General features: G+C 47.7%; 1 protein-coding gene across 2 annotated transcripts in view; it reads right to left on the reverse strand.

Annotated features, from left to right (window-relative positions):
• Window positions 1-2,363: 2,363 nt before the first annotated feature.
• Window positions 2,364-27,092, reverse strand: part of AACS (acetoacetyl-CoA synthetase) — a 324,332-nt gene continuing 299,603 nt past the window's right edge. For both annotated transcript variants that reach the window (XM_086942682.1, XM_086942681.1), the window contains 2 exons: window positions 22,504-22,706; window positions 2,364-3,574 (listed from right to left, as the gene is read on the reverse strand). In XM_086942682.1, coding sequence (XP_086798808.1) covers window positions 3,437-3,574; window positions 22,504-22,706 — 341 coding nt within the window. In that variant the 3' untranslated portion in view covers window positions 2,364-3,436. The remainder of the gene's footprint in view (window positions 3,575-22,503; window positions 22,707-27,092) is intronic.

Here is a 27,092-nt window from a genome sequence, read left to right on the forward strand (position 1 = left end):
ACTCTAGTGAGTCGTGGTGTCCAGTCTACATCAAATAGTAAACTTAGTTGCAATGTTTTCTTCCCCAAATTTTCCACCCTCTTCGATTCCTGATCCAGTGATGAAGTTGGGAAAGCACCAGGATTTACGTAGAAAATGAGGGCTAAACCTACCAATCGCTCCAGGGTAGGGTGTGCTGTGAGGAATTAGGGGTCCCCTGCAGCGGGGCAGTGGCAGCGGACAATTATCCTGTTCACAGAAGCCCCTGTGTTGGGCTTGGGCCAGGTCCCAAGCAGGACATCAGTAAGAGCTTCATTTTCATTAAAGGGGAGAAGCGGTTCTGAAGGGGAAACTCCCGGCTGAAGCACTTCTGTCAAGAAGGTAGCCATGACTGTCACCAGGGACAAGTCAAGGTCTTGGACCTCAGCTGCCCTGTTCTCCACCAATGTGAATAAAGTTCCTTCTGCATACCTATCCACAGTAGGAAGATAAAGCAAGCCAGTATCTGGAGAGGTATCCAGACCGCTGGCGTGCACCAAATCCTCACACCATTCCACGCTGGTGTCATGGGGCAGGTATTATTCAGGATCCAACGACCCCTCCCATTCCTTCCAGAATCCTAGCCCATAAGAATAGGGCTCAGGCTCTGGCATGGAAGGCTTCGCTCCAGCCGGCATCAGGCGGCACCCCTTCTGCTCCGTGTAATAGTCGGGGATCAGAATGGTGTGGGCGCCGGGAGAGTCGGTATCGGGATCGCTGAGGAAGGTCAGGGTGGCATGACCGGTGCCGATCCGGATCGATTTGTGGATCCTTGGGGCTGGTTTGGCACTGGAGCAGCCAGCGTGGATCCAGTAGCGGCCCTTTCTAAACCTGCAGGACCCTAAGGTGCGCCGGATGAAATGGCCACCCTAATATGAGTTGGGTGGGTTTCAGTCCGGCTCCTGGAAACTCAGGAAGGAGCAGAGATGGCCCAGGTAATTAGAAAAAATAGACAGTGCACAGCAGACAATCAAGTAAATAGCCGATTGAGCCCAACCAGCAAATGTAGTTAATGCAGAAATTTCATAAAGTGTATTCTGTTCAGCAAATCAATCTCAAGATTGATTTGTTAAACAGAATGCACTTTATAAAATTTCTGCATTAAATAAGTTTGCTGGTTGGGCTCAATCAGCTATTTACTTGATTGTCTGCTGTGCTCTGTCTATGTTTTCTAATTGTTGAGACACTCGGAGAGATCCGATTGTATTGAGTGATACTGTGGGTGGCACAGTATCTGACATAGAGCACGCTATAAGGAAAATTTGTCTGAATTCACATTATTGCTAACATTAGGCAGAGGTGCTGGTTGTTCTTTTGTTTACCACATTGCCACTGTTGATGGCCCAGGTAATGACTCAACCACAGTGCCAGGCCTAGAGTGTTTAGGCTCTCTCTCTTGTTGCTCGATGGATGAGGTGAAGTTGCTTTTCTGCTTCAAATTCTTCTTGTGGTGGGATTAAACCAAATGGCTGGACGACTTAAGAGTTCGACAAGGATCTCGGACTCCGCAACTGCTCACGGAACCTGGATTGTCGCGGCGGTCTACGTCGATCCACCAGGAGCTTGAGGGATCGCTCCCTCAAGGCCTTCAGGTTGATGGTACCGCAACAGGAGAAGGCCTTCAGAACGTGGTCGAGCTTGAGGCATCAAAGGCATACAAGGTGCAGGTCCGTCACCGGCATTGAGCAGGGACAGGTGCCACAGGGCTTGAAGTCGGCCTTCTTCGATGACATCCTACCACACCAGGAGGTAAAACCTCAGAATGACCTCGACAAAACATCAAAGGAAGTTATTAAAAAATGTACTAAGTGGTAGCTCTTCCTGGATACGTGCTGACTGGTGCGGAAAGAAAAGAACTGACATCAGCGCGCTGTGGTAGCTCCTATATAGGCACCGCACACATCACTTCTGGCACGGCCAATGATGCCACATGGAGCCGAATGACGCCACCTACTGGCATGCAAAAAAGCTCACAAAAAAGTTTCAGTATCCAGTCTGATGCCTGGGTATAATTCTAAGGTAAGGAATCTGCGCCTAGAAGTCTCAGTCAGATAAGTGTTTTCTAAAAAAATAAAACTAATTTGTTTGTTGACCATATGCAGCAACCTATTTTCCTGCAAATATCTTTCTACCAAAAACCTTGATTGATCCTTTCGTTGCAAGGCAGAGTGATCTGATACCACTGATCTAGTCTTGTAATGCCATAGGTGCCTTCAGGGTGCTCCAAGGTATCCCCACTGTATCCTCCTACTGTATGTTGAAGGTGGAGCAAGACAAAGACATAGGAGCAGGCAGCAGTCTTGAAAATCAAGAGAGGATGGACGCGGAACACAGGAAAGAGGCACTGGGAGTGGATTTGTTTATTGCACATTGAAATTGCATCTGGACACGTAAGTGCTACCACGCGGAATAACATTGTGCATGCATCACTATCTCCCTCAAATCTTCATGACAACATTGATCCAAATTCCTGTCTGCAAAACTCAGGCATTGTATCTCGCAGAAAATACCTGCATAGGATTTGAGAAGTATGATTTCATCCAACATACTAAGCAGAGCATCCTTTGTATCCCACATTATTTACCATGCAGATCAGAAGTAAAACCCTGTACCACTCACATTCGAATACTTTTGTAAAAAATGTATATATACGAAAAAAATGAATTGACATTTGAAATAAGCAGTTTACACAATTACTATACATTCTGGAATTTTGTAACAAATTTAGAATTCAATCATCAGGGTTAAGAATGGAATACAGATTCAGGAACTCACTAAAAATGATTGAACATACCTTAGTAAGTGTAACAGAAATAGAGCTCCCCCCACAGGTAAAGGAAGATCCTTCAAGAACGCTCTCCAGCGGAGTGCGCTAGACAAGCTAAGGTCCAGAGAAAAAAGCCTGCGTGTCACGTAAAAGCACATTGTGGCTCAAACCCTTTGTTGTCATGATATACGTAAATGAGACACAAATAGAACAGACAGCAAACATTTAGAACAGCAGAATAGTATCTCAACTCAACATTAACAAATACATTTCAAAATTAAAAAGTTTTAACTTAATCATAAAAACATCCCTTGACACAATAGAAAATACACTCCGTCGCCAGGCCAGTTGAGCTAAAGCGCAAACCGGAGAACGCCGGTGCAAATTTAACCAAATAAATGCTTTTACTAATAATGATTCCACTACGGATCACATTTTTCTGGTTGCCCAGGACCTTATCCTCTACCTGAAAATGGAGCCACTGGGTTTTTATCCCAAGTGGAGCCCAGTAACAAAGTGCGAGTCTTGAGGATTTTATAAAGCATTGCACAAAATGTCTTTAAAGCGCTCCATAGTTCCAATATTGTTTCTCTGGCGCATACTTCATTGTATACGTGGACCGTGGTGCACTCAAGCAGGTCTTCAAAGAGCTCAGAAGTTTTGAAGCTCAGGAATATTTTGATATAGATCCAGGGATTCTGGATTGGAGAACGCTCCACGGTGCTCCACGTCCCGTCCAGCGATGACTTGCTTCACAGCCACTTCCACCTTCTTCCCACTGATCGTGTACTGGAAAAAACACATCAAGATTAGCAGAGTCTGTACAAACATCCTGCATAATGCTTCCACAGTGGAACCATATTACCATACATGCCAGGGATCCGCCTCCCATAATACATTGTGGCACATGCCTCCCTCTCATCCGAAGAGTGGCTATCCAATAATGCAGTCTGCTTCAGGCACCCCATCCATGTAACAACTCCACACCATGCAGTCTTATTCATGGCTCCACCCATGGACCATTTCCCTGGCTGAAAGGTGTGCACTATAGCACGCCTTTCAGCCAGGGAGCACCCTTCCATCATTCCATCTATACCCCAGGGAGCCACACTGCAGTCCTGTATTCCACTAAAGCAATGTTCACATTGATGATAAATATAAATCTTTTATCACCTGAAATGCAAGCAGACTCATCGGGGGTGGCTGTCGATCTTTGTAATCTTAAGGCTGCACCAAACATTGCAGAGCGGGTGGCAGTCAGATCTGACACACATGTGTTTACAAAAAACTGTCAGAGACAGGTGCAGGAATCCCCCTGGTTTGATGCCTCTGTTGCTAGTTTAAAACCATCATTGGTAAAACCTTGATAGTGCTTGTACAGCACCAGCACTGGCAAAGCCAGTACCCTCAGACAGCCATCTTGCAATTCTATTGTTGGTATTCTGTACTGTAGAATTACAAAAAGGCCACCACAATGCTTATAGATGCATTGTGGTGACCATCTTGCAATTCTATTTTTTCTACTGTCTAGGAAACAACTAGATGCAGCGAGGGGAGCAGAACGAGCGCACATTTTCATTAAATGCTAAAAGTAAAATGCTATAGAAATTGCAAAAGAATAAAATAGTGTTCTAACTTCAGCGATGAAAGGATACACCTCATCCAATGACAAGACTATGGTTAAGCAGCAATGTTCCCTGGGCAGGACAAGGACAAGAACAAGAAAGCCACAGAATTCGGAGCAACAAATTGGAATGGATAAATACGCCATCCAATTATGGGCAAGAGTCCAACACCTTAAAGTACTGTATAGAGTGCGGTCTGTATCATGGCAAAAAGGGAATACCCAACCCAAAATTGCATAGATTTAAGGAAGAAAACTGGTTAGTGGTAGTAATATCACAACCATACCAGGCGCACAGCCAGTGTTTACGTTATTTCCCCCTTTTCAATGATTCTTCTGATTCAATCTTAATTCTCATATTTATTCTAAGATATTGTTTCACGTGTATTGCTCCAAATTATATATCAATATATTCTTTTTGCTAACTTAGCATAGTATCTTTCAATACATGAAACTCATAATCAAAAACATTTTTTAACATCATAATACATTTGTAACAAATGATCGACGATTGTTGAGTTTGTTGGCCCGATGCATTTCGGGACAAGCGTCCCTTCTTCGGGGGCCTGTGCGTATTGCAATCGCCTACATGAACCTCACTGTCAGTGTAATGGGGCTGAACCAGGTATCTATTCTGCTCTTCGTAATCGTTAGAACAACGTATCGATAGTCTTAAAAAACGCGTTCGTAAAGATCCTTCTTGGCTGAGCCTCTCGATCATATTACATCGATCGAGAGGCTCATTCAAGAAGGATCTTTACGAACGCGTGACAGAATAGATACCTGGTTCAGCCCCATTACACTGACAGTGAGGTTTGTTACAAATGTATTATGATGTTAAAAAATGTTTTTGATTATGAGTTTCATGTATTGAAAGATACTATGCTAAGTTAGCAAAAAGAATATATTGATATATAATTTGGAGCAATACACGTGAAACAATATCTCAGAATAAATATGAGAATTAAGAACAAAGATTGAATCAGAAGAATCATTGAAAAGGGGGAAATAACGTAAACACTGGCTGTGCGCCTGGTATGGTTGTGATATTACTACCACTAACCAATCCCCAACACCCTTGTAAAAGGTACCTCTTGTGGCCAGAGAGGGCCTCTGAAGGCTGCAGCATGTATTATACCACCCTCAGAGACCCCTCACTGTACCACCGCCACCCTGCCAATACAGACTGGGTGAGTCAACATGGCACACATCCCTGTGCTCCAGACCCACCAACACTGCCTGTGGCATGGGTAAGTCACCCCTCTAGCAGCCCTTACAGGCCTTAAGGCTGGGTGTGCCAAACCCAGGTGAGGGCATAGCTGCATGAGCAATATGCCCCTACAGTGCCTGTGCCATTCACTGTTACTGTAAGTGCAGTGAAGCCATTTTGAGTGCATGGGCTGGGACTTTGTCAACACGAACTTCACAGCTTCATGACGGCTTTACTGAAATCTGGGACGTTTGGTATCAAACTTCTCATCACATTAAACCCACACTGATGCCAGTGGGGGATTTAATGAAAAATGTACAAAGAGGGCATCTTAGAGATGCCCCTGAAAAATGATCAACCCTGGCGTGGTTCCTGGCTGGCTCCCAGACTTCTGCCACCACCAGACAGGTTTCTGGACCCCTGGGTAGTGAGCTGTCCGCTCTTTGGGTCTGGAACAAAGCACATCCTGGGCAGTGATGTCATTCCTCCTCCCTAGGATGGGCAGGGTCCACGAAGAGGAGCTTCAAAGACCAGCTGCCTTTGTTAGCTACCCCCAGCCCTTTGCTGCTTCCAGCAACTGGCTCCCACTGGTTCTGACCCCCATTTTGTCACAAGAACCGTCACATTTGCCAAATCCACTCCTTAGGTGAGGAAGGCGGGGTGAATCCTACATCTCGGTCCCCGCCATCTTTTAGAAGGTGGACCCTTCCAATCAGAAAAAGGCTTATGCCCCCCTACCACTGGAGGGTTGCATACTAAGGGAGGTAAACACCCTCATGGAAGGGACCCATTGGTCCCAACCTGCACACCTCTGTAACATCCCTAAATGTAGTATTTAGGGGCATCCCCGAATCTTGCCTCTTCAGATTCGAAGACACAAGAAGAAGGACCGAAGGGTCGTGATGCAGAAGAGGAGGACAACTACAACAGTTTTGCTCTACTGGCCTGTCTCCTGCTCTGAAATCACTGCGAACGGAACCCCAGCAGGTCCTGCTGCCAGCAGCCTCCAAGAACCTCGGAGAGTTGCCCTGCCTTCCCAAAGAAGAAAACAAGTTACTTACCTGTAACTTTGGTTCCCCAGTATTGGCAACTTTTATAGATACCCATGCTTTGTATCATTCCCCGTCGTCGGAATGGGAGCCTCGAAAATAAAAAATATCCTAGATATAGGTACAAAAGAGAAAATTAGGCATAGGCCTCATCTCATTTTGTAGCTTATCCACCTCTTTTTGTAAAAGAGACCAAACTTTCTGCAACAACCAATCAGAAGAGCCTCACCCCATAGAACCCTCCTGAGAGAGCCTCAGAGCCTCAGATTTTCGTAGCCGTTGTGTAACAGCAACATCATAGGACAATAAGGCTGAGCTTTCCCAGGGGTGGAGGGTGGAGGGTGGGTGCATGGGAATCTATGAAAGTTACCAATACTGGGGAACCAAAGTTACAGGTAAGTAACTTGTTTTCTTGCCCCAGTATTGGAACTTTCATAGATTCCCATGCTTTGTATCAGAGTAGCAAGCAGTAAGCCACAAAAAAGCACATTTTGTTCAATGATACTGCTGTATTTCCATATATAAAACCCCCACAGTAAACCAAATGACAAATGTTACCATAGTATGGGATACAACAAGAGATACAAAATGTGCGAATCGCAGGAAGGAGGGACTGTAGGGAAAGCTCACCTCTTATTGAAACAGATTTCTGAGGACTGCCTGTCCAAAAGCTGCATCATCCTTCATGGACAAATCAAGGCAGTAGTGCTTCGTGAAGGTGTGGGTACTGCTCCACGTAGCTCACCCGAAAAATGTCCTTGAAAGGGACTCCTGAAAACAGAGCCACTGAGGATGCCACAGATCTCGTGGAATGAGTTCGAACTCGTCTTTGAAGCGGTTTGCCCGCCTGCTGATGGCAAAATTGGATAGCATTGGAAATCCAACAGGAAATACTGTGCTTAGACAATGGATACCCCTTCCGTGGAGCGCCATAAGATATAAACAGTTGTGAAGATTTCCTGAAAGGTTTAGTCCATTCCAGATAGAATTTCAGACACCTCTGAACGTCCAACAAATGTAAAGACCATTCCGCTGGTGTGTTAGGTCGTGGAAAAAGGGACTTTAGAATCATCGGTTCATTCAGATGGAACTCAGAGGGAACTTTTGGGATGAACTTTGAATTTGTTCTCAGTATTACAACGTCTTTCTTGAACTGCAGAAAAGGTTCTTCAATTGTAAAAGCCTGGAGCTCACTTATCCTCCCAGCTGATGTTAGAGCCAACAAAAGAGCAAGCTTCCATGACAGAAATTTAAGGTCTACCCTATGCATGGGTTTAAATGGGGCTTTCATCAGATTAGTCAATACTGAATTTAGTTGCCAGACCGGCGGAGGAGGCCGGACCGGAGGAAAAACTCTGAACAGGCCTTTCAGAAATTCCTTGATGATCCTTGCAGACCAAAGCGAAGGACCTGAAGATGTGCGCCTGAACCTCGGAATGGCTGCCAGATGCACCTTGACTGAGGAATGAGCCAACCCTGATTTAGCCAGGGAAAGAACATAAGGCAAAATCTGATGTGGGTGCGCAGTGTAAGGATGCAGATTTTGTGAATGACATCAGAGACAAAACCTTCTCCACTTAGCCCGATACGTTTTGTTTGTACTTGGGGCTCTGGACTGAGACAGGATATCTTTACATTCCTGGAGAGATCTAGATCTTTAAATTCTCTGTACTCAGGAGCCACGCAGTCAACTGGAGCGATTTGGGATCCAGATGAAGTACCTGACCCTGAGACATTGTCAACAGAGACGGAATCGGCTGTAGGTGTATTGGCTGATCCCGAGACAGTAGGAGGAGTTCTGTGTACCAGAACTGTCGGGCCACACTGGTGGAATCAAGATCACTGTGCACGGTTCCGCTTTGATCTTCCTGATTACTTTCGGAATTAGGGGAATTGGAGGAAGGCGTAGAGAAATGCGCCGTACCAAGCAATCGAAAGCGCAGTCCCCAAGGATCCCTGATGGTTATCCCTGCTGGCGTAAAGTTGGCATTTGGCGTTCTCCGGGGTCGCAAACAAGTCTATGGTCGGGATCCCCCAGACCGTGAAGATTTCGTTGAGGATGGATTGGTCCAATTCCCATTCGTGAGTGAGTGACCTCTGGCGGCTGAGAGCGTCCGCTTTTATATTGAGCGCACCCATGAGGTGCTCCGCGCAATGTTGTGAAGAATAGCCCAGCCCCAAATTCTCTGAGCTTCCTTTGAAAGAGCTTGGGATCTGGTTCCTACTTGTTTGTTGATATAATGCATGGCAGTCATGTTGTCTGTGCGGACCAGCACTGTATGATCTTGAACTCTCGGCAGAAAAACTTAGAGAGCCAAGCGAATATCCATCTCTTCCAAAAGATTGATGTGGAACTTCCGCTGTCTTGGGTTCCAATGACCACTCACATGTAAATTCTGCAGAACCGCTCCCCAACCTTTTAGTGAGGCGTCTGTCGTCGAAACCATGGGAGATGGAGGGAGCGGGAAGTTTAAACCTTTTGAGTTGTTCTCTCGTACCAGCCACCAGCTGCATGCGTCTCTCATTGCTGGGGTTACCGTTATCCTGTGCTCGAAGGAGCCTTCCGCCTGGTACCATTGCTTGTCCAGCTGTTCCTGCAGCGACCGCATGCAAAGTCTGCAGTGCGGAATTAATGGTATGCAGGATGAGATCGATCCTAGCAGGGACTTGTAGAGTCATACCGACAGTGTCTTCTTTTTCTGCAATAGACGAGCTGATTGCATGAGCTTGTGTTGACGCTCCTCCGTTGGGAAAGCTTTGCAGCGTCTGGTGTCCAGAATAGAGCCTAGAAACCTTACAGACCTGGCTGGTTGAAGGACTGATTTCTCTATGTTGAGTTGAAGACCCAAGCTGTTGAAAAGGTGGATGCAATGTGAAACCGCCTTGGAAGCTGCTTGAAAAGATGGCGCCTTTATAAGCCAATCGTCTAGGTAGGGAAAGACTTCTAGAGGTTGCTTCCTGAGGAATGCAGCCACAGGTGCCAGAACCTTGGTAAATATCCGTGGTGCCGACTTGAGGCCAAAAGGAAGCACCTTGAATTGAAAGTGGCTCTTGCCACTGAAAAGTGAAGATATTGCCTGTGAGCCGGATGGATCGGGACGTGGAAGTATGCGTCCTCTAAGTCCAGTGTTGCCATGTAGTCTCCTGGATTCAAAAGACGTAGAATATCTTGAAGAGTGACCATCCTGAATGAGAGCTTTATGAGATAGGCGTTGAGCTCTCTTAGATCTAAAATTGGACGCCATTTGTCTTTCGTCTTGTGAACCAGGAAAAACCTGGAATAAAAGCCTCTCCCTCTCTGAGAGTGAGGGATCAGCTCTATTGCCTCCTTGATGTAGAGTTGGTGGGCTTCGAGACAAAGCAGTCAAGGTTTTTTTGCGCTGCTGGCGCCAGGAGCTCTGATTGGAGGAAGATGTTGGAACTCCAAGGTGTGGCCACTCCGAATGATATTCAAGACCCACTGGTCTGATGTTATATTTCTCCAACTTTTCAGACAATAAGAAATCCTGCCCCCCACTGTAGTATTGGAGGGGTAGGAACAGTAGACAGAGCCAGGAGGCCGCTATTGTCGCTTTGAGTTGTCCCTACCCTGGCGACCCTGTCGGGGTTTCCCTTGTTGGCGAGAGAAAGAGGCAGATTGTCCTTGCCTCTGCGAATATTGTGGCCTGTAGGATTGTGAGGACTGAGAGTAAGAGGAGTAACGTTGTTGGTATCCTCCTCTGCTGTTGTTATAAACTCTCCCCCTCGCTCCTCTTAAAGGCGTTTTACGATACTGGAGGTTACCCAAGTTCTTGGCTGTTTCAGTGTCCTTCTTTATCTCCTACAAGGCATTGTCAATGTGCTTTCCGAAAAGCATATCACCATCAAAGGGCATGTCCAACATTTTGTTCTGTACTTCCGGGCGGAAGCAAGTAGCCCGAAGCCATCCTTGCCTTCTGAGGACCTCCGAACCTGCCAGAGCTCTGAACGCAGTTGTAGGTTTGTCCATTGAGCAGTCAATCACTTCTGCAGAGGTTTGTTCTCCTTCCTCTAAGATCTTCCGTGGCTCAACTTTAACAGCCTTCGGTAGATGATCCAAGAACGGAGTCATATCACACCACAATTGGTGGTCATAATGGCCTAAAATTGCAAGTGCATTGGAGGCACGAACTAGAAGACTGGACATAGAGGAGAATCTCTTCCCTACATTATCCAAGCGTCTCCCCTCCTTGTCTGGTGGAGAAGCAAGAGGGGCTGCCGGGTTTTTAGACTTTCTTTGAGCTGCTTGCGAGATCACTGAGTCCGGTTTTGGCTGACCAACCAAACATGCTGGACTTATCCAGAGCTTTATACTTTTTCTCCAGTCGAGGCTAGACAGGAATTACGGTAGCAGGGGACTCTATCGCTTTCAGTCCAAACATGGTCGACTATAGGCATAGAGCGGACAGATCTTTGATATGGTTCCTTGAAATCAAAAAGGAAGGTCGGTATGCACTGTAGACACTGGAAGGCCAAAGCGCCTAGAAGCTCTCTCCATAAGCTTATGGAACCCACCTATATCGACAGGTGGCGAATTCACTGGATCTGGAGAAGGAGAGAAAGGATCTTGGATGACGTAATCGTCCCAATTCTTTGTCAGGATGAGAGACTCCTGGATTGTCTCTGTCTGCATCCGAAGAATCATCATCATCATCATCGTATCTTGAATGGTCTGAACCTGTACAGGTGGCTGCCGAACTTCCTCTTGCTCTTGAGATTGCGGCTGCACCACTGCCGTAGAGGATGGTGGTAAAGACGGAGGAGGCACCTGAATGGACTCCGGAGCCTGTGAAGGAAGCCTCTTCCTACAGTCCGTTAGCATAATTTGCAGGCCCGATATGAGTGATGAAGGCATGGCAACCATACCCTGCGGAACTTGATGTGGAATCTGCTGTCTAGGAGGAGATTGACGCAGTTCCTCCTCATAATAACCATCAGAATCAGAGTCCTGACACTTCACATGGAGTTGCGATGGACTGTAAGCCACTCCATAAGGATCTTTATTATCCTCTTCATCCTCCTCCTCTGAATTATCTTCATCCAACAGTAAGGCCGTAGGAAGGGGAGTCACCCTTCGCGGAGACGTCATATCCGGAGTGATCTGGCGTTTTTTCACAATAATTCTAATCTTTTCCACTTTTAAAGGAGGGACCGTCGACGAGGTCGTCGACGAGAGAGGCATCGAGGGAACCATCGTCGAAGAGAGCATTGTAGATGGCGGAACCATCGTCGACGGAACCATCGTCGACGGAATCATCGTCGACGGAACCATCGTTGACGGAAGCATCGTCGGCGAGGACGTCGTCGACGTAGAATCATTCATCATCGACGGAGGAGCCAGCGTCGACGGCACCATCGACGAGCTTGACGTCATGATCAGAGCCATCGTCGTTATAGCCATAGTCGTCGTCGACACCACCGTCGGTGTCATCCTCATTGACACTGACGATACCAAACTCGTCGACGAAGAAGATAGTCCAATCGTCGACATCGAAGGCTTCGAAGCCGTCGATGAAGATATCGTCGACGATCCCGCCGATGAGGCCAAACTGGAAGAATGAAGAGTTTTCACCGCCGTTGTCGACGTACCTGTGGATGTCATTGTCGACGGCCGGGATTTCTTCACAGACTTAGACTTCTGAGGAAGAGAGACAGGTTTTTTGAAACCTTTTGACTTCTCTGAAGATGGTGAGGGAACAAAAGGCACTTTGGAACCTTTCTGTGAAGAAATCACCTCAGCACTCACTCCCACTTTCTCCTTTACACCTCGGTGAGGAGATTTTAGGGGATCCGAACCACCAGACCTGTCAGAGATCCTTTGGGTGGATTTTGAAGGAGGCTCAGCATAGGTAGAAGGGGAAGACCTACCCCTTTTAACAGATCTTCTCGATGAGGCTGCTGACGAAGACTCCTCACTGTCGCTAGAAGCAATGTCCTTCCTGGATTTCATCTTTTGAAGCCAGGTTAAAAGCCTCCCTTCTCTGTTTCTCAAGGTCTTTGATGAAAAGGTCCTGCATATCTTACATTCTGTAGCTTTGTGGTCAGGGTACAAGCAATAAATGCAATCTGTATGCTTGTCATCTACATACAGATGATTTTTAGAGGAAGTAGCACAAACCTTGAACAAAGCCTTCTTCTCCTTGTCAGTCATTATCCAAGAAAAAAGGGTTGAATTAAAGTTCTTTGAAGAAAACTGAGCAAAGCCAGTGGAGACTCCCTTAGCAAAAAGTGTGGTAGAAAGAATGATGCTCTGAGGCTCTCTCAGGAGGGTTCTATGGGGTGAGGCTCTTCTGATTGGTTGTTGCAGATAGTTTGGTCTCTTTTACAAAAAGAGGTGGATAGGCTACAAAATGAGATGCGGCCTAGGCCTAATTTTCTCTTTTGTACCTATGGTTATGATATTTTTGATTTACCGAGGCTCCCATTCTGACGACGGGGAATGATACAAAGCATGGGAATCTATGAAAGTTCCAATACAGGGGCAACTCTGATCTCCCGTGGACACTGGATTTGTCTAACACCAACCCAAGCCAGGACTCCAGATTCAGCCGTATCCGCGAGTCCTCACTATTCTGCACCTGAAGCCCACGGCCCGAATGGCCCAACACCCCAGCAAGGTCCCCCCCAGCAAGCCTGACCTGTTATCCAGCGTTAGACGACGTCCACCGACATTCTCCTTGACGCTTGCAGCCTCATCCTGAAGGGTCCCCCCCAACCGCGATCGGAACCGGTGAGAACGACCCTACACGAAAAGAAACTCCTGTACCCGCATCTCCTGAATACCGAGGTGCCCGACCGACGGTGTCCTTGTGTCCAGAAACTCAAAATCTTCATCCTCCAGTCATTGGTTCCCTTCGTCCAGTCCACTGGCTACAGCCTGCAGTTATTTTCCACGACATATGTCCTCCATAGTATAGCACTGGCCACCTGACACCTCCTGAGCACCCTGCACCCGGCCGCCCCTGGACCATTGGTGGTGTGGACCTGGTGCCAACCTGAGACCCCCTTTGCCTTACCTTGACCCTAGGAGCGAAGCTCCGAGGCAGAGTGGTTTGCCTGTGAGCAGCCACCAACCGAGGTGCCCCACTGGCTAACAATGGCACCCTGCACTCAGCCACCCTAGTGCCGCTGGTGGTGCCCCTTGAGTGGCAACCTGAACCTTAGTAAACCTGGTTCTACTCAACTAAAATCCTATTCCAAAACCATCTACGTTCCTGTAAACATAACACTGTTTTTCTCCATAAGACTGAACAGTGGATTTTCTCTGAAAATTCTTCAAGTGTTGAACTGTCTTGTACTGCACAAAAAGTAACCTATTGCCTTCACAAGAGTTAACCTGCATACAAATGTCCTGTGTTGTTCAAACTGTGCTAGGAGTGTGTTAAAGGCCAAAGCAGAAAAGTAATTACGAAGTAATTCAAAAGTAATCTAGGTCATTTAAAGGGTTTTTGAACAGTTTACTTATTGTTTTTCTCACTGCAAAAGTAATCTAAATGTTCATACCACACCAGCATTCACCGCCTTTTGAACAGTAACATTGTACGAAGAGTTTAACTTACCTGCTACTAAGTAAACCTTAGTTCTAGAAATAAAACAACAAAATAACTTTTTATACAAACTATTGGTCTGGATTCAGTCTTTGAGTGTGTGACATCATTTCTTACCTGAGTGTGTGCAACAAATGCTCAATGCTCCCCTCTGATAAAGCCTTAGTGCTCGCCCACGCTACCACAGAAGAGTACGGTGCTCTCTACTTTAGCCTCTGCTGTACCTTTGGGGAGCTCGGGACTCTGCGCACTGTACCCTACTTTGGTATAGTATATGCAGAGCTGGCTTCCTACACCAACTGTGTATGCACGGAGAGATCTGAGATCCGCAGTTGATTTTCCTAGTGGATGTCCTTTTTAAGACTCGTCAATAGCAAACAACCGTTGGTTAGGTTTACTAAACAATCTGATCTACTCAAGAATGAACCGGAGGCTTTGCTTGATGTCTTACAGAGCAGGAACCTCTCGACTCGAGGTGACGAGTATAGAATACATGTTCACAGCACCAATGGTTTGTTCATATGGAATTAAGACTGAACCAGCAGCCCTTGTCTTGAGAACCTCTCCGCAGTTAAACGGCAGAAAGGGTTCTTTAATTTGATTTCACTCACATGTCTTATGAACATTATGGTAAGAAGTAAAGCCACCTATCAAGCCAGATACTTGATCTCCACCTCCCGAATTGGTTAAAGATGGTTCATGAGGTCCGAGAACAGCATTGTACGGCCAGGGAGGGGAGAGATTTCGACAATGGTGGAAAAGAAAAACAGCGTCCTTGAAGGAACCCGAAAAACCGCGGCACTGAAAACAACTTGGAGACCCTAGTCTTTAATCTGTAGCTCAAGCCGGCTTTGATATGGACTCATGGGTGCGCTTCGGAGTCCAAAGAGTCGTAAGGACAGCTACGGTAGCAATAAGTAAGGCTAGGAGGGAAAGAGGTATATCCTGTAACCCACGTACCAACGGCAACATCATCTCCACTTCCCAGAGGTCTTCGCTGGTGGCTTCTCACTGCAGTCTTTACGTGTATGAAGTTCTACAAAGTGCAGCTGTTCAGGAGTGAGGCAGTCACATGAAGAGGCACCAGCGAGTGATACAGCAACCACCAACTTCTCTCCATCACTGAAAGGGACAGACTGCATCCGGAGTCTAAATGGCCTCTCAAGCTGGGGTGTTACCATCTCTTGCACACGTTCTAGAGCTGTTGGTGATCTAAGTTCCACTTGCGGAAGTGCTCGAGCTTTGCTGCGCTGCTTAGGCAGGTTATCGACAGACATGGAGCGTTTCTCTCAGATAACACTGCACTAAAGCAGTCGGACGTCTACAGAGAGCAAACAGAACCTTATGCTCCCTTATTCCTCAATGTCCTATACAGAAATCATATCTGTTCTCATCTTCACTGGGGTGGGGTGTACGCGTGCTTAAAAAAGCAAGGACTTACACGACTCAAATAAAAAGGTTTTTGCAGTGTGCACCCCAGTTCTAAAGGGAGTCTGCTCGAGGGGTGGAATATGTGTCTGGCATTTAAACAGGAAATACTGCCATGAGCTTCCCGTGCTTGGACATCAGTAAAACCACATACTACCTCTAAGGCCTTTTGTTACCTTAACATTGTTGTCCTGGACTTTTTATAACAACTGTTGCACGGCCCTAGCGTTAAAGCAGGCCAATGGAATTGGTGATACGCCAGCGGTTAGCCGACTGTGCGGCGACCAACTTTCCCACAGCATCAATATGCTTGCTTTCCTTTTCTGGTGGAGGGGCATCCCCAGTAGCCTGAGAGTTATCTCCTTGCCGGCGGGTTGACCGACCAGAAAGTCATGTGGGAGCAGGCCACATATGTAAATAGGGTCAATAGGGAAGGCCTTCTGTTTTATGTCCACCCTGGGTATAATGACCCTGGTGCGGACAGGGTATTGGAAGATGTCTGGGGAATGTCGAAGCACGCTAAGCATGGGAAAGAATTGGGTGGAGTAGTGCGTGGAAAAAATTGTCTCGAAGGTCCTCGATAGGTTCAGAGTGGAGATCCACCTTGTAGTAGGAGGCAGCCCTGCCAATAAGCGTCTGGTAGGAGGTGGAGGGACGGACACACTACAGGTAAGGGTCAGTGTCCCCGTTTGGGTCAGCATGTAGGACTCCCATGGGTCACCTTGTGGAGTAGTGTTGAAAGTCTACCCCGTGGTCTCCTGTATCAGAATGTGGAGACTCCTTAGGTGTATAAGAAAGGGAGTACTCTGGGGAAGCAGGAGGAGATGCTGAATGCTATGGAATGGGGGAGTGGGGGCGAAGGAATGGTGGCTTTGTCCGTATTCTTACACCTCTTGTGTGGGATAGGCATGTTGAGGGCTTCTTAGAATGACAAATGCCCCTCGGATGGTTGAGCAGCGGTCCCCAGTGGACGGGTAAGATTGCAGAGTCTATGGCGGTGTATGGCCAATTGTTTTTGTCGAGCGACGATCTCCTTCTGGAGCTTGTTGAGAATTGGTTCGACACTGCTGGAGTCTGAGTCAGTCTACGTCATCGGTGCCGGTGCTTTCGGATCAGAGTTGAATCGAGGATGTTGGCTCCAAGGGCAGTTTCGATTTTGATGCCCAAGTTGTCAGCTCCGAGGGCAGTTTTGATGTCAAATGTGTCCGCTCAGAGGGTGAGGTCCATGGATGTACCGTCTCCCTTGGATCCTTGCCCCCTTGCAGTTTTAAAAGGTACAGATAAAGAGGTCAGGCCGACTCTTTCGGAAATTTGTAGTACTATGTTTACCTCAGGAATGTTTTCATGTAATTTGAAAGGACGCATCGATCCACCCTTTGATAAAAAAAACAAGCTTGGATCCATCTGATCCTCGCAATTATCGACCTATTGCTAGGCTACCCTTTCCAGCTAAGATAGTGGAAAACATCATGAATAAACAACTAGCTCAGTTTGTTCAGGAAATTGAGCTACTTGATACCTCACAATTTGATTTTCATCTAGAACACAGCATGGAAACGGCCTGGATAAAGCCCACTGAAGAAATCAAGACAGTTATGGACAGGGGTGGCGAGGCCGCTCTGATCCTTTTGGATCTCTCGGCAGCGTTTGACACTGTCAATCACCAGCTGTTGCGATCCCGCCTGAGAAAGGTAGGGGTAAAGGGTCTAGCTCTGTCCTTGTGAACATCTTTTCTGACCAAAAGAACACAAAAGAGGCTTTTGATGGCTTCAAATCAACACCCTCTGTCCTGCCATGTGGGGTTCCGCAGGGCTCATCGCTGAGTCCATCCCTTTTTAATATCTACGTGTCGGAGGTGGCTCCGCTGAGCCAGCATTTCGGCTTTAGATGAACATCGTATGCTGATGACACACAGATTGTCGGAGCGGCGTATAAAGAGCAAGCCTCTCATCTACTGCATTCTGGAAACTGTATGCAGGCAGCGAACAGTTGGATGGGCAAGCATTGTCTTAAACTCAATTCGGAGAAAATCGATATAGTGATTTTAGGCAACCTCCAACCAAGATGGGTTTGCATCAGGTGACCTACAGAGATGGAAGAGTTGCCTAAACCAGTGGAAAAGGCAACAAATCTTGGGATTCTAATCAATTAGAAACTAACATTCGCCCCAGCAATCAAATGCTACGGTTTCCACCACTTTTTACTTGCTCAAGAAACTAAGCAGGGTTCTTCCTTACATCCCTATGGATTCTAGGAAGTCGGTGCTGACTGCACTAGTATTATCGAAATTTGATTATTGCAATGGGTTGTACCTGAATAATCAAAAAGAACATCAGAAAAAACTGCAAATGGTGCAGAATGCAGCCCTAAGTCTCCTCTTAAATCTGCCGAAGTAGGAGTCAGCCTATTCCGAAATACATAGACTCCACTGGCTTCCTGTAGCAAGTCGTGTAAAGTTCAAGATGCTATGCCTAGCTTTTAAGGCCTTGAACAATATGGGATTGATGTTCCTAAGGAAACATTTTTCTTGGTACTGCCCGGGTAGACAGCTTCGATCTACTGGCACCAAACTTATGATGGTTCCCAGGATTCGCACCTCTAGCTGGGGGGGACGAAGCATTGGCTATGGCACGGCAAAAGCTCTGGAATACACTTCCTATGCACATCAGGTTTGCAAGTTCATTAGCCGTGTTTAGAAAGAGTCTGAAGACATGGCTATACCTGAATTAAAGCAAGAATCTCCAAGGCTTACTGTAGTTCCTAGTGCCAAGACACCTTCGGGTATTTATGCGCTTAATAAGTTATATTAACATAACATAACCTAACAACCAGGCATACACTATGGACCGCTATGTATTACAACCACATGTCTACAAACAACGCCTGTACACCTCCCCAAAATATTACTCTTACGGAACCCACAGCGCTTACAGTTCAACTGTGGCACAAAAACCTCAAAACATTGGGCTGGGAGGGTAAGATCACACAGTCCACTCCACTGTGGGACTCAGGTAAACTGGCCACGATAGGCTGAAGATTCTGCTTTGATTAATGGGATCTGATAGGTATCTCCAGGGTTAGAGATCTCTGGAGAGGTGGAACACTGTTACAGTTTCTCGTTTTGTAGCGTGAATATGACCTAGTTGCCTCAGAGTCCTTCAATATCTTCAGGTCTGCCACGCCTTAATGACGGTGATCCCTAAAGGGAGGCCCTCCCGGAAGCATACCGTTGGAAACCAGACTACTAGATGACTAATTGGCATGCAAATCGATCTCATTAACATATAAAAAACAGATCCAACAATGCACCAGACGCATTGCTTCAGCTCTGTCAACGCTGGAAGCTGATACTGGAGACATAAAGGACGAAGACTGGCAGGAAACCCTAGCCTCGCCCAAAGAGGTGGCAATCTGGCTCCGAGTTCGCCTGGTGCATCTCAAGATACTGCACAGGGCCTATGTAATTTCATATGCTGACGATACTCAGCTCATGTTTACAATCGGTTCAAGCGTAGAAGCTGAGAAAACCTGATTTTCTGCCGGCATGCTCGCCATCTCAAACTGGATGACGGAGAACTACCTTCAGTTGAATCCTAGGAAAACCGAGGTTTTGCTAATGGGGAAAGCTTCAAACATTTGGACGGATGGCCATCTCAGCTGGGAGTTGCCCCCCACCCCCAAACAATCTGTGAAAAATCTTGGACTAAAACTTGATCAGACACTATCCATGAAAGATCACATTGCAGCCATGACTAGCTCCTGGTATTAGAGCCTTCGTATCCTACGTAAGATTTTGCCCTATCTGCCCACCAAACACCGCAGAACCCTAGACCAGGCTATGGTGATTAGTCGCCTGGACTATGGAAACGCACTGTTGGCTGAAGTAGGCGAGACGTTACTTGCTAAATTGCAAGTGATTCAAAATACCGCAGCAAGAATGATTCTGAATCGCCCAGCAGATTCCCCCTTAGGTCCCTTGCTGAGAGAGCTTCACTGGTAACCAGCAAGGAAGCGATCCAACTTTAAGATCTACTGCCTCACCTACAATGCCTTAAACGGCAAAGGCTCCTATTACCTGCAAAAGAAATTCACCAAAGAGGTATCTGGTCAAAACCTCAGATCTAATTCTTTATCTCTCCTAAAGGTCCCCCGAATAAGTCTTAGTTGCACTGGGGGCAAAGCTTTCTCGTACCTTGTCCCACTGTACTGGAACCAATTGCCTATTGCCCTGCGTGAATGTACTTCTTATAGCATCTTCAGGAAACAATTAAATGCCTTTCTGTTTTGAACTCATGAAGCAACTTGACTCTGGTTTCATCCATCAGCCTCCAATCACTATGTAAGCGCTGAGATGCCCCCTGGTGAGTTGTGCGCTATAAAAATGTGCTTAACATAACATAACATGTATCTTGTAATACATTAGTCAAGATGGGAAAGAGGCTTGATTTGGCTTGATTGCGGGGATGTGGGGAGGAGGGCACCTTCTACCACTTACTTTGGAACTGTCCCGTAATACAGACTTATTGGACCTCAGTGGTGGCCTGTATTAGGTGTGGGTGGAGGGGATGCTTCTCCCTCGGAGAGGTGGTGTCTTCTGAATCTGTGGGAGGATACAGATGTGGGTCACCCTAGGCCTCATGGTGACCGAGAGGAACATTGAGATTATGGGGAGCAGAATCACCACCACAGCGCAAGGACTGGAAAGAGATGGACTGGTCTATGGTGGCGGAAAGGGTCATCTACGAGAGTTGTGGTGGTCCCCGTAAGTGGGAAAAGATTTGGGACCGCTGGAATAAATACAGGGGTGGCTTATGTGCCGAGTCAGGGATAAGGTCCTCTGCAATGGACATGTGCGTGAGTGTAACCCCAATTGAATGAAGTGATGTAGACTTATGATGCTGTCGAGCTTTCAACTTGTGGGAAATGGGAGAGTCTGTTTCTACTCTGTATGTTTATAGTGACCTGATACTGCTGATCGGACTGTTATTCCTCTGTCGACAAATACTCAATAAAAAGATATGATAAATGATAAAAATACAAAATAATACAAAAATGTTTTACAAAAATATATTTTTTAAAAGAACAATTGATGGACAGAATGCTGAACAATGTCATACATTCACCCCAGTACAGGGATCTGGTCCTAAATCTATCGGTTTTTGCTAACCATCCCATTGCAGTTTGAACCCAGCCATATGCAAATCAATGTTGACCCTTCGCCCATTGGGAACAGCCCAGCCCGAACTGCCAGGCAAGGGCTTCTCCGGACTGGAAACAAGCATTCTAGGACTGGTTTCAGGGTTTCACCCCTCATCAGCCAGGATAGCTTGACTCCAGTGGCATGGAGAGCACGGGACTCACATCTGGGTATACCCATCCCACTCTGGGTGACAAATGCAAAACCAACTGTTGATGGACAGAATGCTGAACAATGTCATACATTCACCCCAGTACAGACATCTGTTCCTAAATCTATCGGTTTTTGCTCACCATGCCATTGCAGTTTGAACCCAGCCATATGCAAATCAATGTTGACCCTTCGCCCATTGGGAACAGCCCAGCCCGAACTGCCAGGCAAGGGCTTCTCCGGACTGGAAACAAGCATTCTAGGACTGGTTTCAGGGTTTCACCCCTCATCAGCCAGGATAGCTTGACTCCAGTGGAATGGAGAGCACGGGACTCACGTCTGGGTATACCCATCCCACTCTGGGTGACAAATGCAAAACCAACAGTTGATGGACAGAATGCTGAACAATGTCATACATTCACCCCAGTACAGACATCTGGTCCTAAATCTATCGGTTTTTGCTCACCATGCCATTGCAGTTTGAACCCAGCCATATGCAAATCAATGTTGACCCTTCGCCCATTGGGAACAGCCCAGCCCGAACTGCCAGGCAAGGGCTTCTCCGGACTGGAAACAAGCATTCTAGGACTGGTTTCAGGGTTTCACCCCTCATCAGCCAGGATAGCTTGACTCCAGTGGCATGGAGAGCACGGGACTCACGTCTGGGTATACCCATCCCACTCTGGGTGACAAATGCAAAACCAACAGTTGATGGACAGAATGCTGAACAATGTCATACATTCACCCCAGTACAGACATCTGGTCCTAAATCTATCGGTTTTTGCTCACCATGCCATTGCAGTTTGAACCCAGCCATATGCAAATCAATGTTGACCCTTCGCCCATTGGGAACAGCCCAGCCCGAACTGCCAGGCAAGGGCTTCTCCGGACTGGAAACAAGCATTCTAGGACTGGTTTCAGGGTTTCACCCCTCATCAGCCAGGATAGCTTGACTCCAGTGGCATGGAGAGCACGGGACTCACGTCTGGGTATACCCATCCCACTCTGGGTGACAAATGCAAAACCAACAGTTGATGGACAGAATGCAAAACAATGTCAAACATTCACCCCAGAATGTTTGTTTCCGGTCCACGGAGGACCCAGCTTGGCAGTTCAGGCTGGAATGTTCCATGAGGCACAGGGTCAAGACTGATTTGCATATGGCTGGGTCCAAACTGAGGGGGCGAAGTGAGCAAAAGAACGATGGATTAAACCCGGATCTCTTGACAGGAGGTGAATGTTTGATTCATTCAGCATTCCATTCATCATTTGTTGACGCAGCACTCATTCTCAGGGGGAGACAAAATGTTGTTTTGAATAGGAACAAATAACAGCCGATGTGTCGTGCACTTTGGCTACTGCTTTACAAAGTAATTTTTATAGTAACTTTACTGATTTGACGTCACAATCATCTAGCACTCTACCAGATTTTAAGAACTTCCACTGCGAGATTTGTTGTTCATTTACACAAATTACAAAGTTGGTCCAAACTCACCGGAATGCCTTTGGTTTCCAGAATAAGAGCAGGAACGTGTCGTGCGGATAGAGCCTTGCGTATCGCTTCCCTGATCCTCTTCACCAACCCTTGGCTGAACACCTCATTGGTGGCCATTTTCAGGAAAAGGATCACTCGCTCCTCGCCATCCGCCCGGTACTGAGGGACACAGAGGCTGTCCTCCACCTCCTCGAAGGCCTCAACTGAAAGAGAAGAGTACAAGGAAGCAATGGGTTCAACATGCTGGGACCAGTCTTATAGATGCAGAAGACGCATGGCACCGTACCGCCCACAACAGGGTCCATGACAGCCCTTCAACTTTGAAAACATGGCGGCCACTGTGAAATTAATCATTCATTCATTTGTTACCCTGACACACAATATGTATCACCCCAAGAGCAGCCCTAGTGACCAATACAAGGCCAGGGCAACAAATGACACCTTGATGGACAGAGGAGGATGAACTGTGCACACAACGCCAAAGAGTGCAACAATAGTCCTTGGACTGACAGAGAACTGCAGGGCTGGTCTCAGAGCTTCAGTGAAGGGCAGGGGCTGGGAGAGGTGTTTAGGGCATGCTGCCACTGTCATAGTCTTGGAGTTGGACTGCAAAACCCTGCTCTCCATGATTATGAAGTGAGGGTGTTGAAAAGCTTTTCAGATCAAAGAGATGCTGGTCCATCAGCAGTGCAGGGGGGTCTACATGAGAGCCCAGACGTAGAAGAAGTCTCGGGCTGCTTATTTGAGGCTTCTCAGAGAGCGGATTTGGGGAAGGGGACCAGGCCATATTGCTGGATGCTCTGACGACTTGCAGATATTTCACCACAGGGCACACCCCACCACGCTCTTGACTCCGGTGTGATTCCTGCAGTGATTGATGTTTCTTTGTTGTTGTTTTTTTACAGAGTGCCCCCCTCGTACCCTTGTTCCCCCCTCTCCTGTAAGAAGCCCCAATGTGACACCACAAAAGTGCTGTGTGTTCAAGCACTCAAGATCCAGATTTCTGACATAATTACTGATGGACCAATAGAACCATAGAAGCTCTGCTCTGACCCCTGACCTGGAAGCTGATTTACAACTTGCTGGAATCCAAGTAGGAGGCGAGGGATACAGCTGTGAGGACCTCCATGGTAGAAATTGGATTAAATGAAAGAGGCGGGCACCCCCTTTCTTCAATGGCTTCTGGTGACCAAGAATGACCTGAACCATTTGAGGAACATCACCTGTACCCGAAGCCTTGAGCCGCGCAGTCGAGTAGAGAGAGGTGCGCGACAGTTGAACGCAGCAGACAAGATGATTTTACTCATTCCATTCATATAGTGCACAAGTTGATTGAGCATTACAGAATAATTTCTAAAAACTTCTCATCTGAATACCAAGTTTACTGTCATCCAGCAATGCTCATTTCTGCTGTAGAATGGTTTACCTCGTAAAGCCTCGTTTGGTCGGACCTCACGGCCATAACTGCGTTAAGCTTACAAAAACAGCATCCTTTACCAGCTACAAGACAAATACGTGGTCATATTGATGCACAATTATTTCTTATTTTAACACTTTTTGACAGATCAAGGGAATCACCAATGGGTACCCCTTCTGCCCCCTTGTTTGAAAATTATTACTAGGAATGGCCAATAGCAGGGCCACCTACATTGGACAGATAGTGATTTTTAAGTTTAGGCACTCAAAAAACGAGAGTTTAGCAGAAATACGAGAAAACCACAAAAAGAAGCTTATAGCTGCATCTTGTAAGACAGAGTCACACTTGGGTTAAATATCAAGGTCTACAAGCACTGAGGAATGTGCCTTTTCACACAATCCCCTCCGGTAACAGTGATCTTAACATTCTGAAAAGAGACTTTCTTTTATACTGGCAGCATCCTTTCATTATTAATGACAGTATTGTAAACAAATTAGTTTGACAATGTACTTTGAGTGAAGGCAAATGACTCGGCTTGTGTAGCGTGACCGTCTCCTTGTGTAGTGTGTGGCGGTCTCCTTGTGTAGTGTGTGGCGGTCTCTTTGTGTAGCGTGACCGGCTCCTCAAGCAGGGTGTGGCGGTCTCCTCGTGTAGAGTGTGGCGGTCTCCTTGTGTAGAGTGTGGCAGTCTCCTTGTGTAGTGTGTGGCGGTCTCCTTGTGCAGAGTGTGGCGGTCTCCTTGTGTAGAGTGCAGCGGTCTGATCGTGTAGAGTGTGGCAGTCTCCTTGTGTAGTGTGTGGCGGTCTCTTTGTGAAGCGTGACCGTCTCCTCAAGTAGGGTGTGGCGGTCTCCTCGTGTAGAGTGTGGCAGTCTCCTCGTGTAGAGTGTGGCAGTCTCCTCGTGTAGAGTGTGGCAGTCTCCTCGTGTAGAGTGTGGCAGTCTCCTCGTGTAGAGTGTGGCAGTCTCCTCGTGTAGAGTGTGGCAGTCTCCTTGTGTAGTGTGTGGCAGTCTCCTTGTGCAGAGTGTGGCGGTCTCCTTGTGTAGAGTGCGGCGGTCTCATCGTGTAGAGTGTGGCAGTCTCCTTGTGTAGTGTGTGGCGGTCTCTTTGTGTAGCGTGACCGTCTCCTCAAGTAGGGTGTGGCGGTCTCCTCGTGTAGAGTGTGGCAGTCTCCTCGTGTAGAGTGTGGCAGTCTCCTCGTGTAGAGTGTGGCAGTCTCCTCGTGTAGAGTGTGGCAGTCTTCTCGTGTAGAGTGTGGCAGTCTCCTCGTGTAGAGTGTGGCAGTCTCCTTGTGTAGTGTGTGGCAGTCTCCTTGTGCAGAGTGTGGCGGTCTCCTTGTGTAGAGTGCGGCGGTCTCATCGTGTAGAGTGTGGCAGTCTCCTTGTGTAGTGTGTGGCGGTCTCTTTGTGTAGAGTGACCGTCTCCTCAAGTAGGGTGTGGCGGTCTCCTCGTGTAGAGTGTGGCAGTCTCCTCGTGTAGAGTGTGGCAGTCTCCTTGTGCAGAGTGTGGCGGTCTCCTTGTGTAGAGTGCGGCGGTCTCATCGTGTAGAGTGTGGCAGTCTCCTTGTGTAGTGTGTGGCGGTCTCTTTGTGTAGCGTGACCGTCTCCTCAAGTAGGGTGTGGCGGTCTCCTCGTGTAGAGTGTGGCAGTCTCCTCGTGTTGAGTGTGGCAGTCTCCTCGTGTAGAGTGTGGCAGTCTCCTCGTGTAGAGTGTGGCAGTCTCCTCGTGTAGAGTGTGGCAGTCTCCTCATGTAGAGTGTGGCAGTCTCCTTGTGCAGAGTGTGGCCGTCTCCTTGTGTAGAGTGCGGCGGTCTCATCGTGTAGAGTGTGGCAGTCTCCTTGTGTAGTGTGTGGCGGTCTCTTTGTGTAGCGTGACCGTCTCCTCAAGTAGGGTGTGGCGGTCTCCTCGTGTAGAGTGTGGCAGTCTCCTCGTGTAGAGTGTGGCAGTCTCCTCGTGTAGAGTGTGGCAGTCTCCTCGTGTAGAGTGTGGCAGTCTCCTCGTGTAGAGTGTGGCAGTCTCCTCGTGTAGAGTGTGGCAGTCTCCTTGTGTAGAGTGTGGCGGTCTCCTTGTGTAGAGTGTGGCGGTCTCCTTGTGTAGAGTGCGACAGTCTCCTCGTGTAGACTGTGGCGGTCTCCTTGTGTAGAGTGTGGCAGTCTCCTTGTGTAGAGTGTGGCAGTCTCCTTGTGTAGAGTGTGGCGGCCTCCTTGTGTAGAGTGTGTGGCCTCCTTGTGTAGAGTGTGTGGCGGTCTCATGTCGAGTGTATGACGGTCTCCTCATGTCGAGTGTGTGACGGTCTCCTCATGTCGAGTGTGTGGCAGTCTCCTCATGTTGAGTGTGTGGCAGACTCCTCGTGTAGAGTGTGGCAGTCTCCTCGTGTAGAGTGTGGCAGTCTCCTCGTGTAGAGTGTGTCAGTCTCCTCGTGTAGAGTGTGGCGGCCTCCTTGTGTAGAGTGTGTGGCGGTCTCATGTCGAGTGTATGACGGTCTCCTCATGTCGAGTGTGTGGCGGTCTCCTCATGTCGAGTGTGTGGCAGACTCCTCGTGTAGAGTGTGGCAGTCGCCTCGTGAAGAGTGTGGCAGTCGCCTTGTGAAGAGTGTGGCAGTCTCCTCGTGAAGAGTGTGGCGGTCTCCTTGTGTAGAGTGTGGCGGCCTCCTTGTGTAGTGTGTGGTGGTCTCCTTGTGTAGTGTGACCGTCTCCTCAAGTAGGGTGTGGCGGTCTCCTTGTGTAGAGTGTGGCGGTCTCCTTGTGTAGAGTGTGGCGGTTTCCTTGTGTAGAGTGTGGCAGTCTCCTCGTGTAGAGTGTGGCAGTCTCCTCGTGTAGAGTGTGGCGGCCTCCTTGTGTAGAGTGTGTAGCGGTCTCTTCATGTCGAGTGTGTGGCGATCTCATGTAGAGTGTGTCGCGATCTCATGTCAAGTGTGTGGCGGTCTCCTCATGTCGAGTGTGTGGCAGACTCCTCGTGTAGAGTGTGGCAGTCGCCTCGTGAAGAGTGTGGCAGTCGCCTTGTGAAGAGTGTGGCAGTCTCCTCGTGAAGAGTGTGGTGGTCTCCTCGTGTAGAGTGTGCCAGTCACCTCGTGAAGAGTGTGGCAGTCGCCTCGTGAAGAGTGTGGAAGTCGCCTTGTGAAGAGTGTGGCAGTCTCCTCGTGAAGAGTGTGGCAGTCTCCTCGTGAAGAGTGTGGT

Source organism: Lissotriton vulgaris, chromosome 11 (assembly GCF_964263255.1).
Source record: "Lissotriton vulgaris chromosome 11, aLisVul1.2, whole genome shotgun sequence".
Classification (NCBI taxonomy): Eukaryota; Metazoa; Chordata; class Amphibia; order Caudata; family Salamandridae; genus Lissotriton; species Lissotriton vulgaris.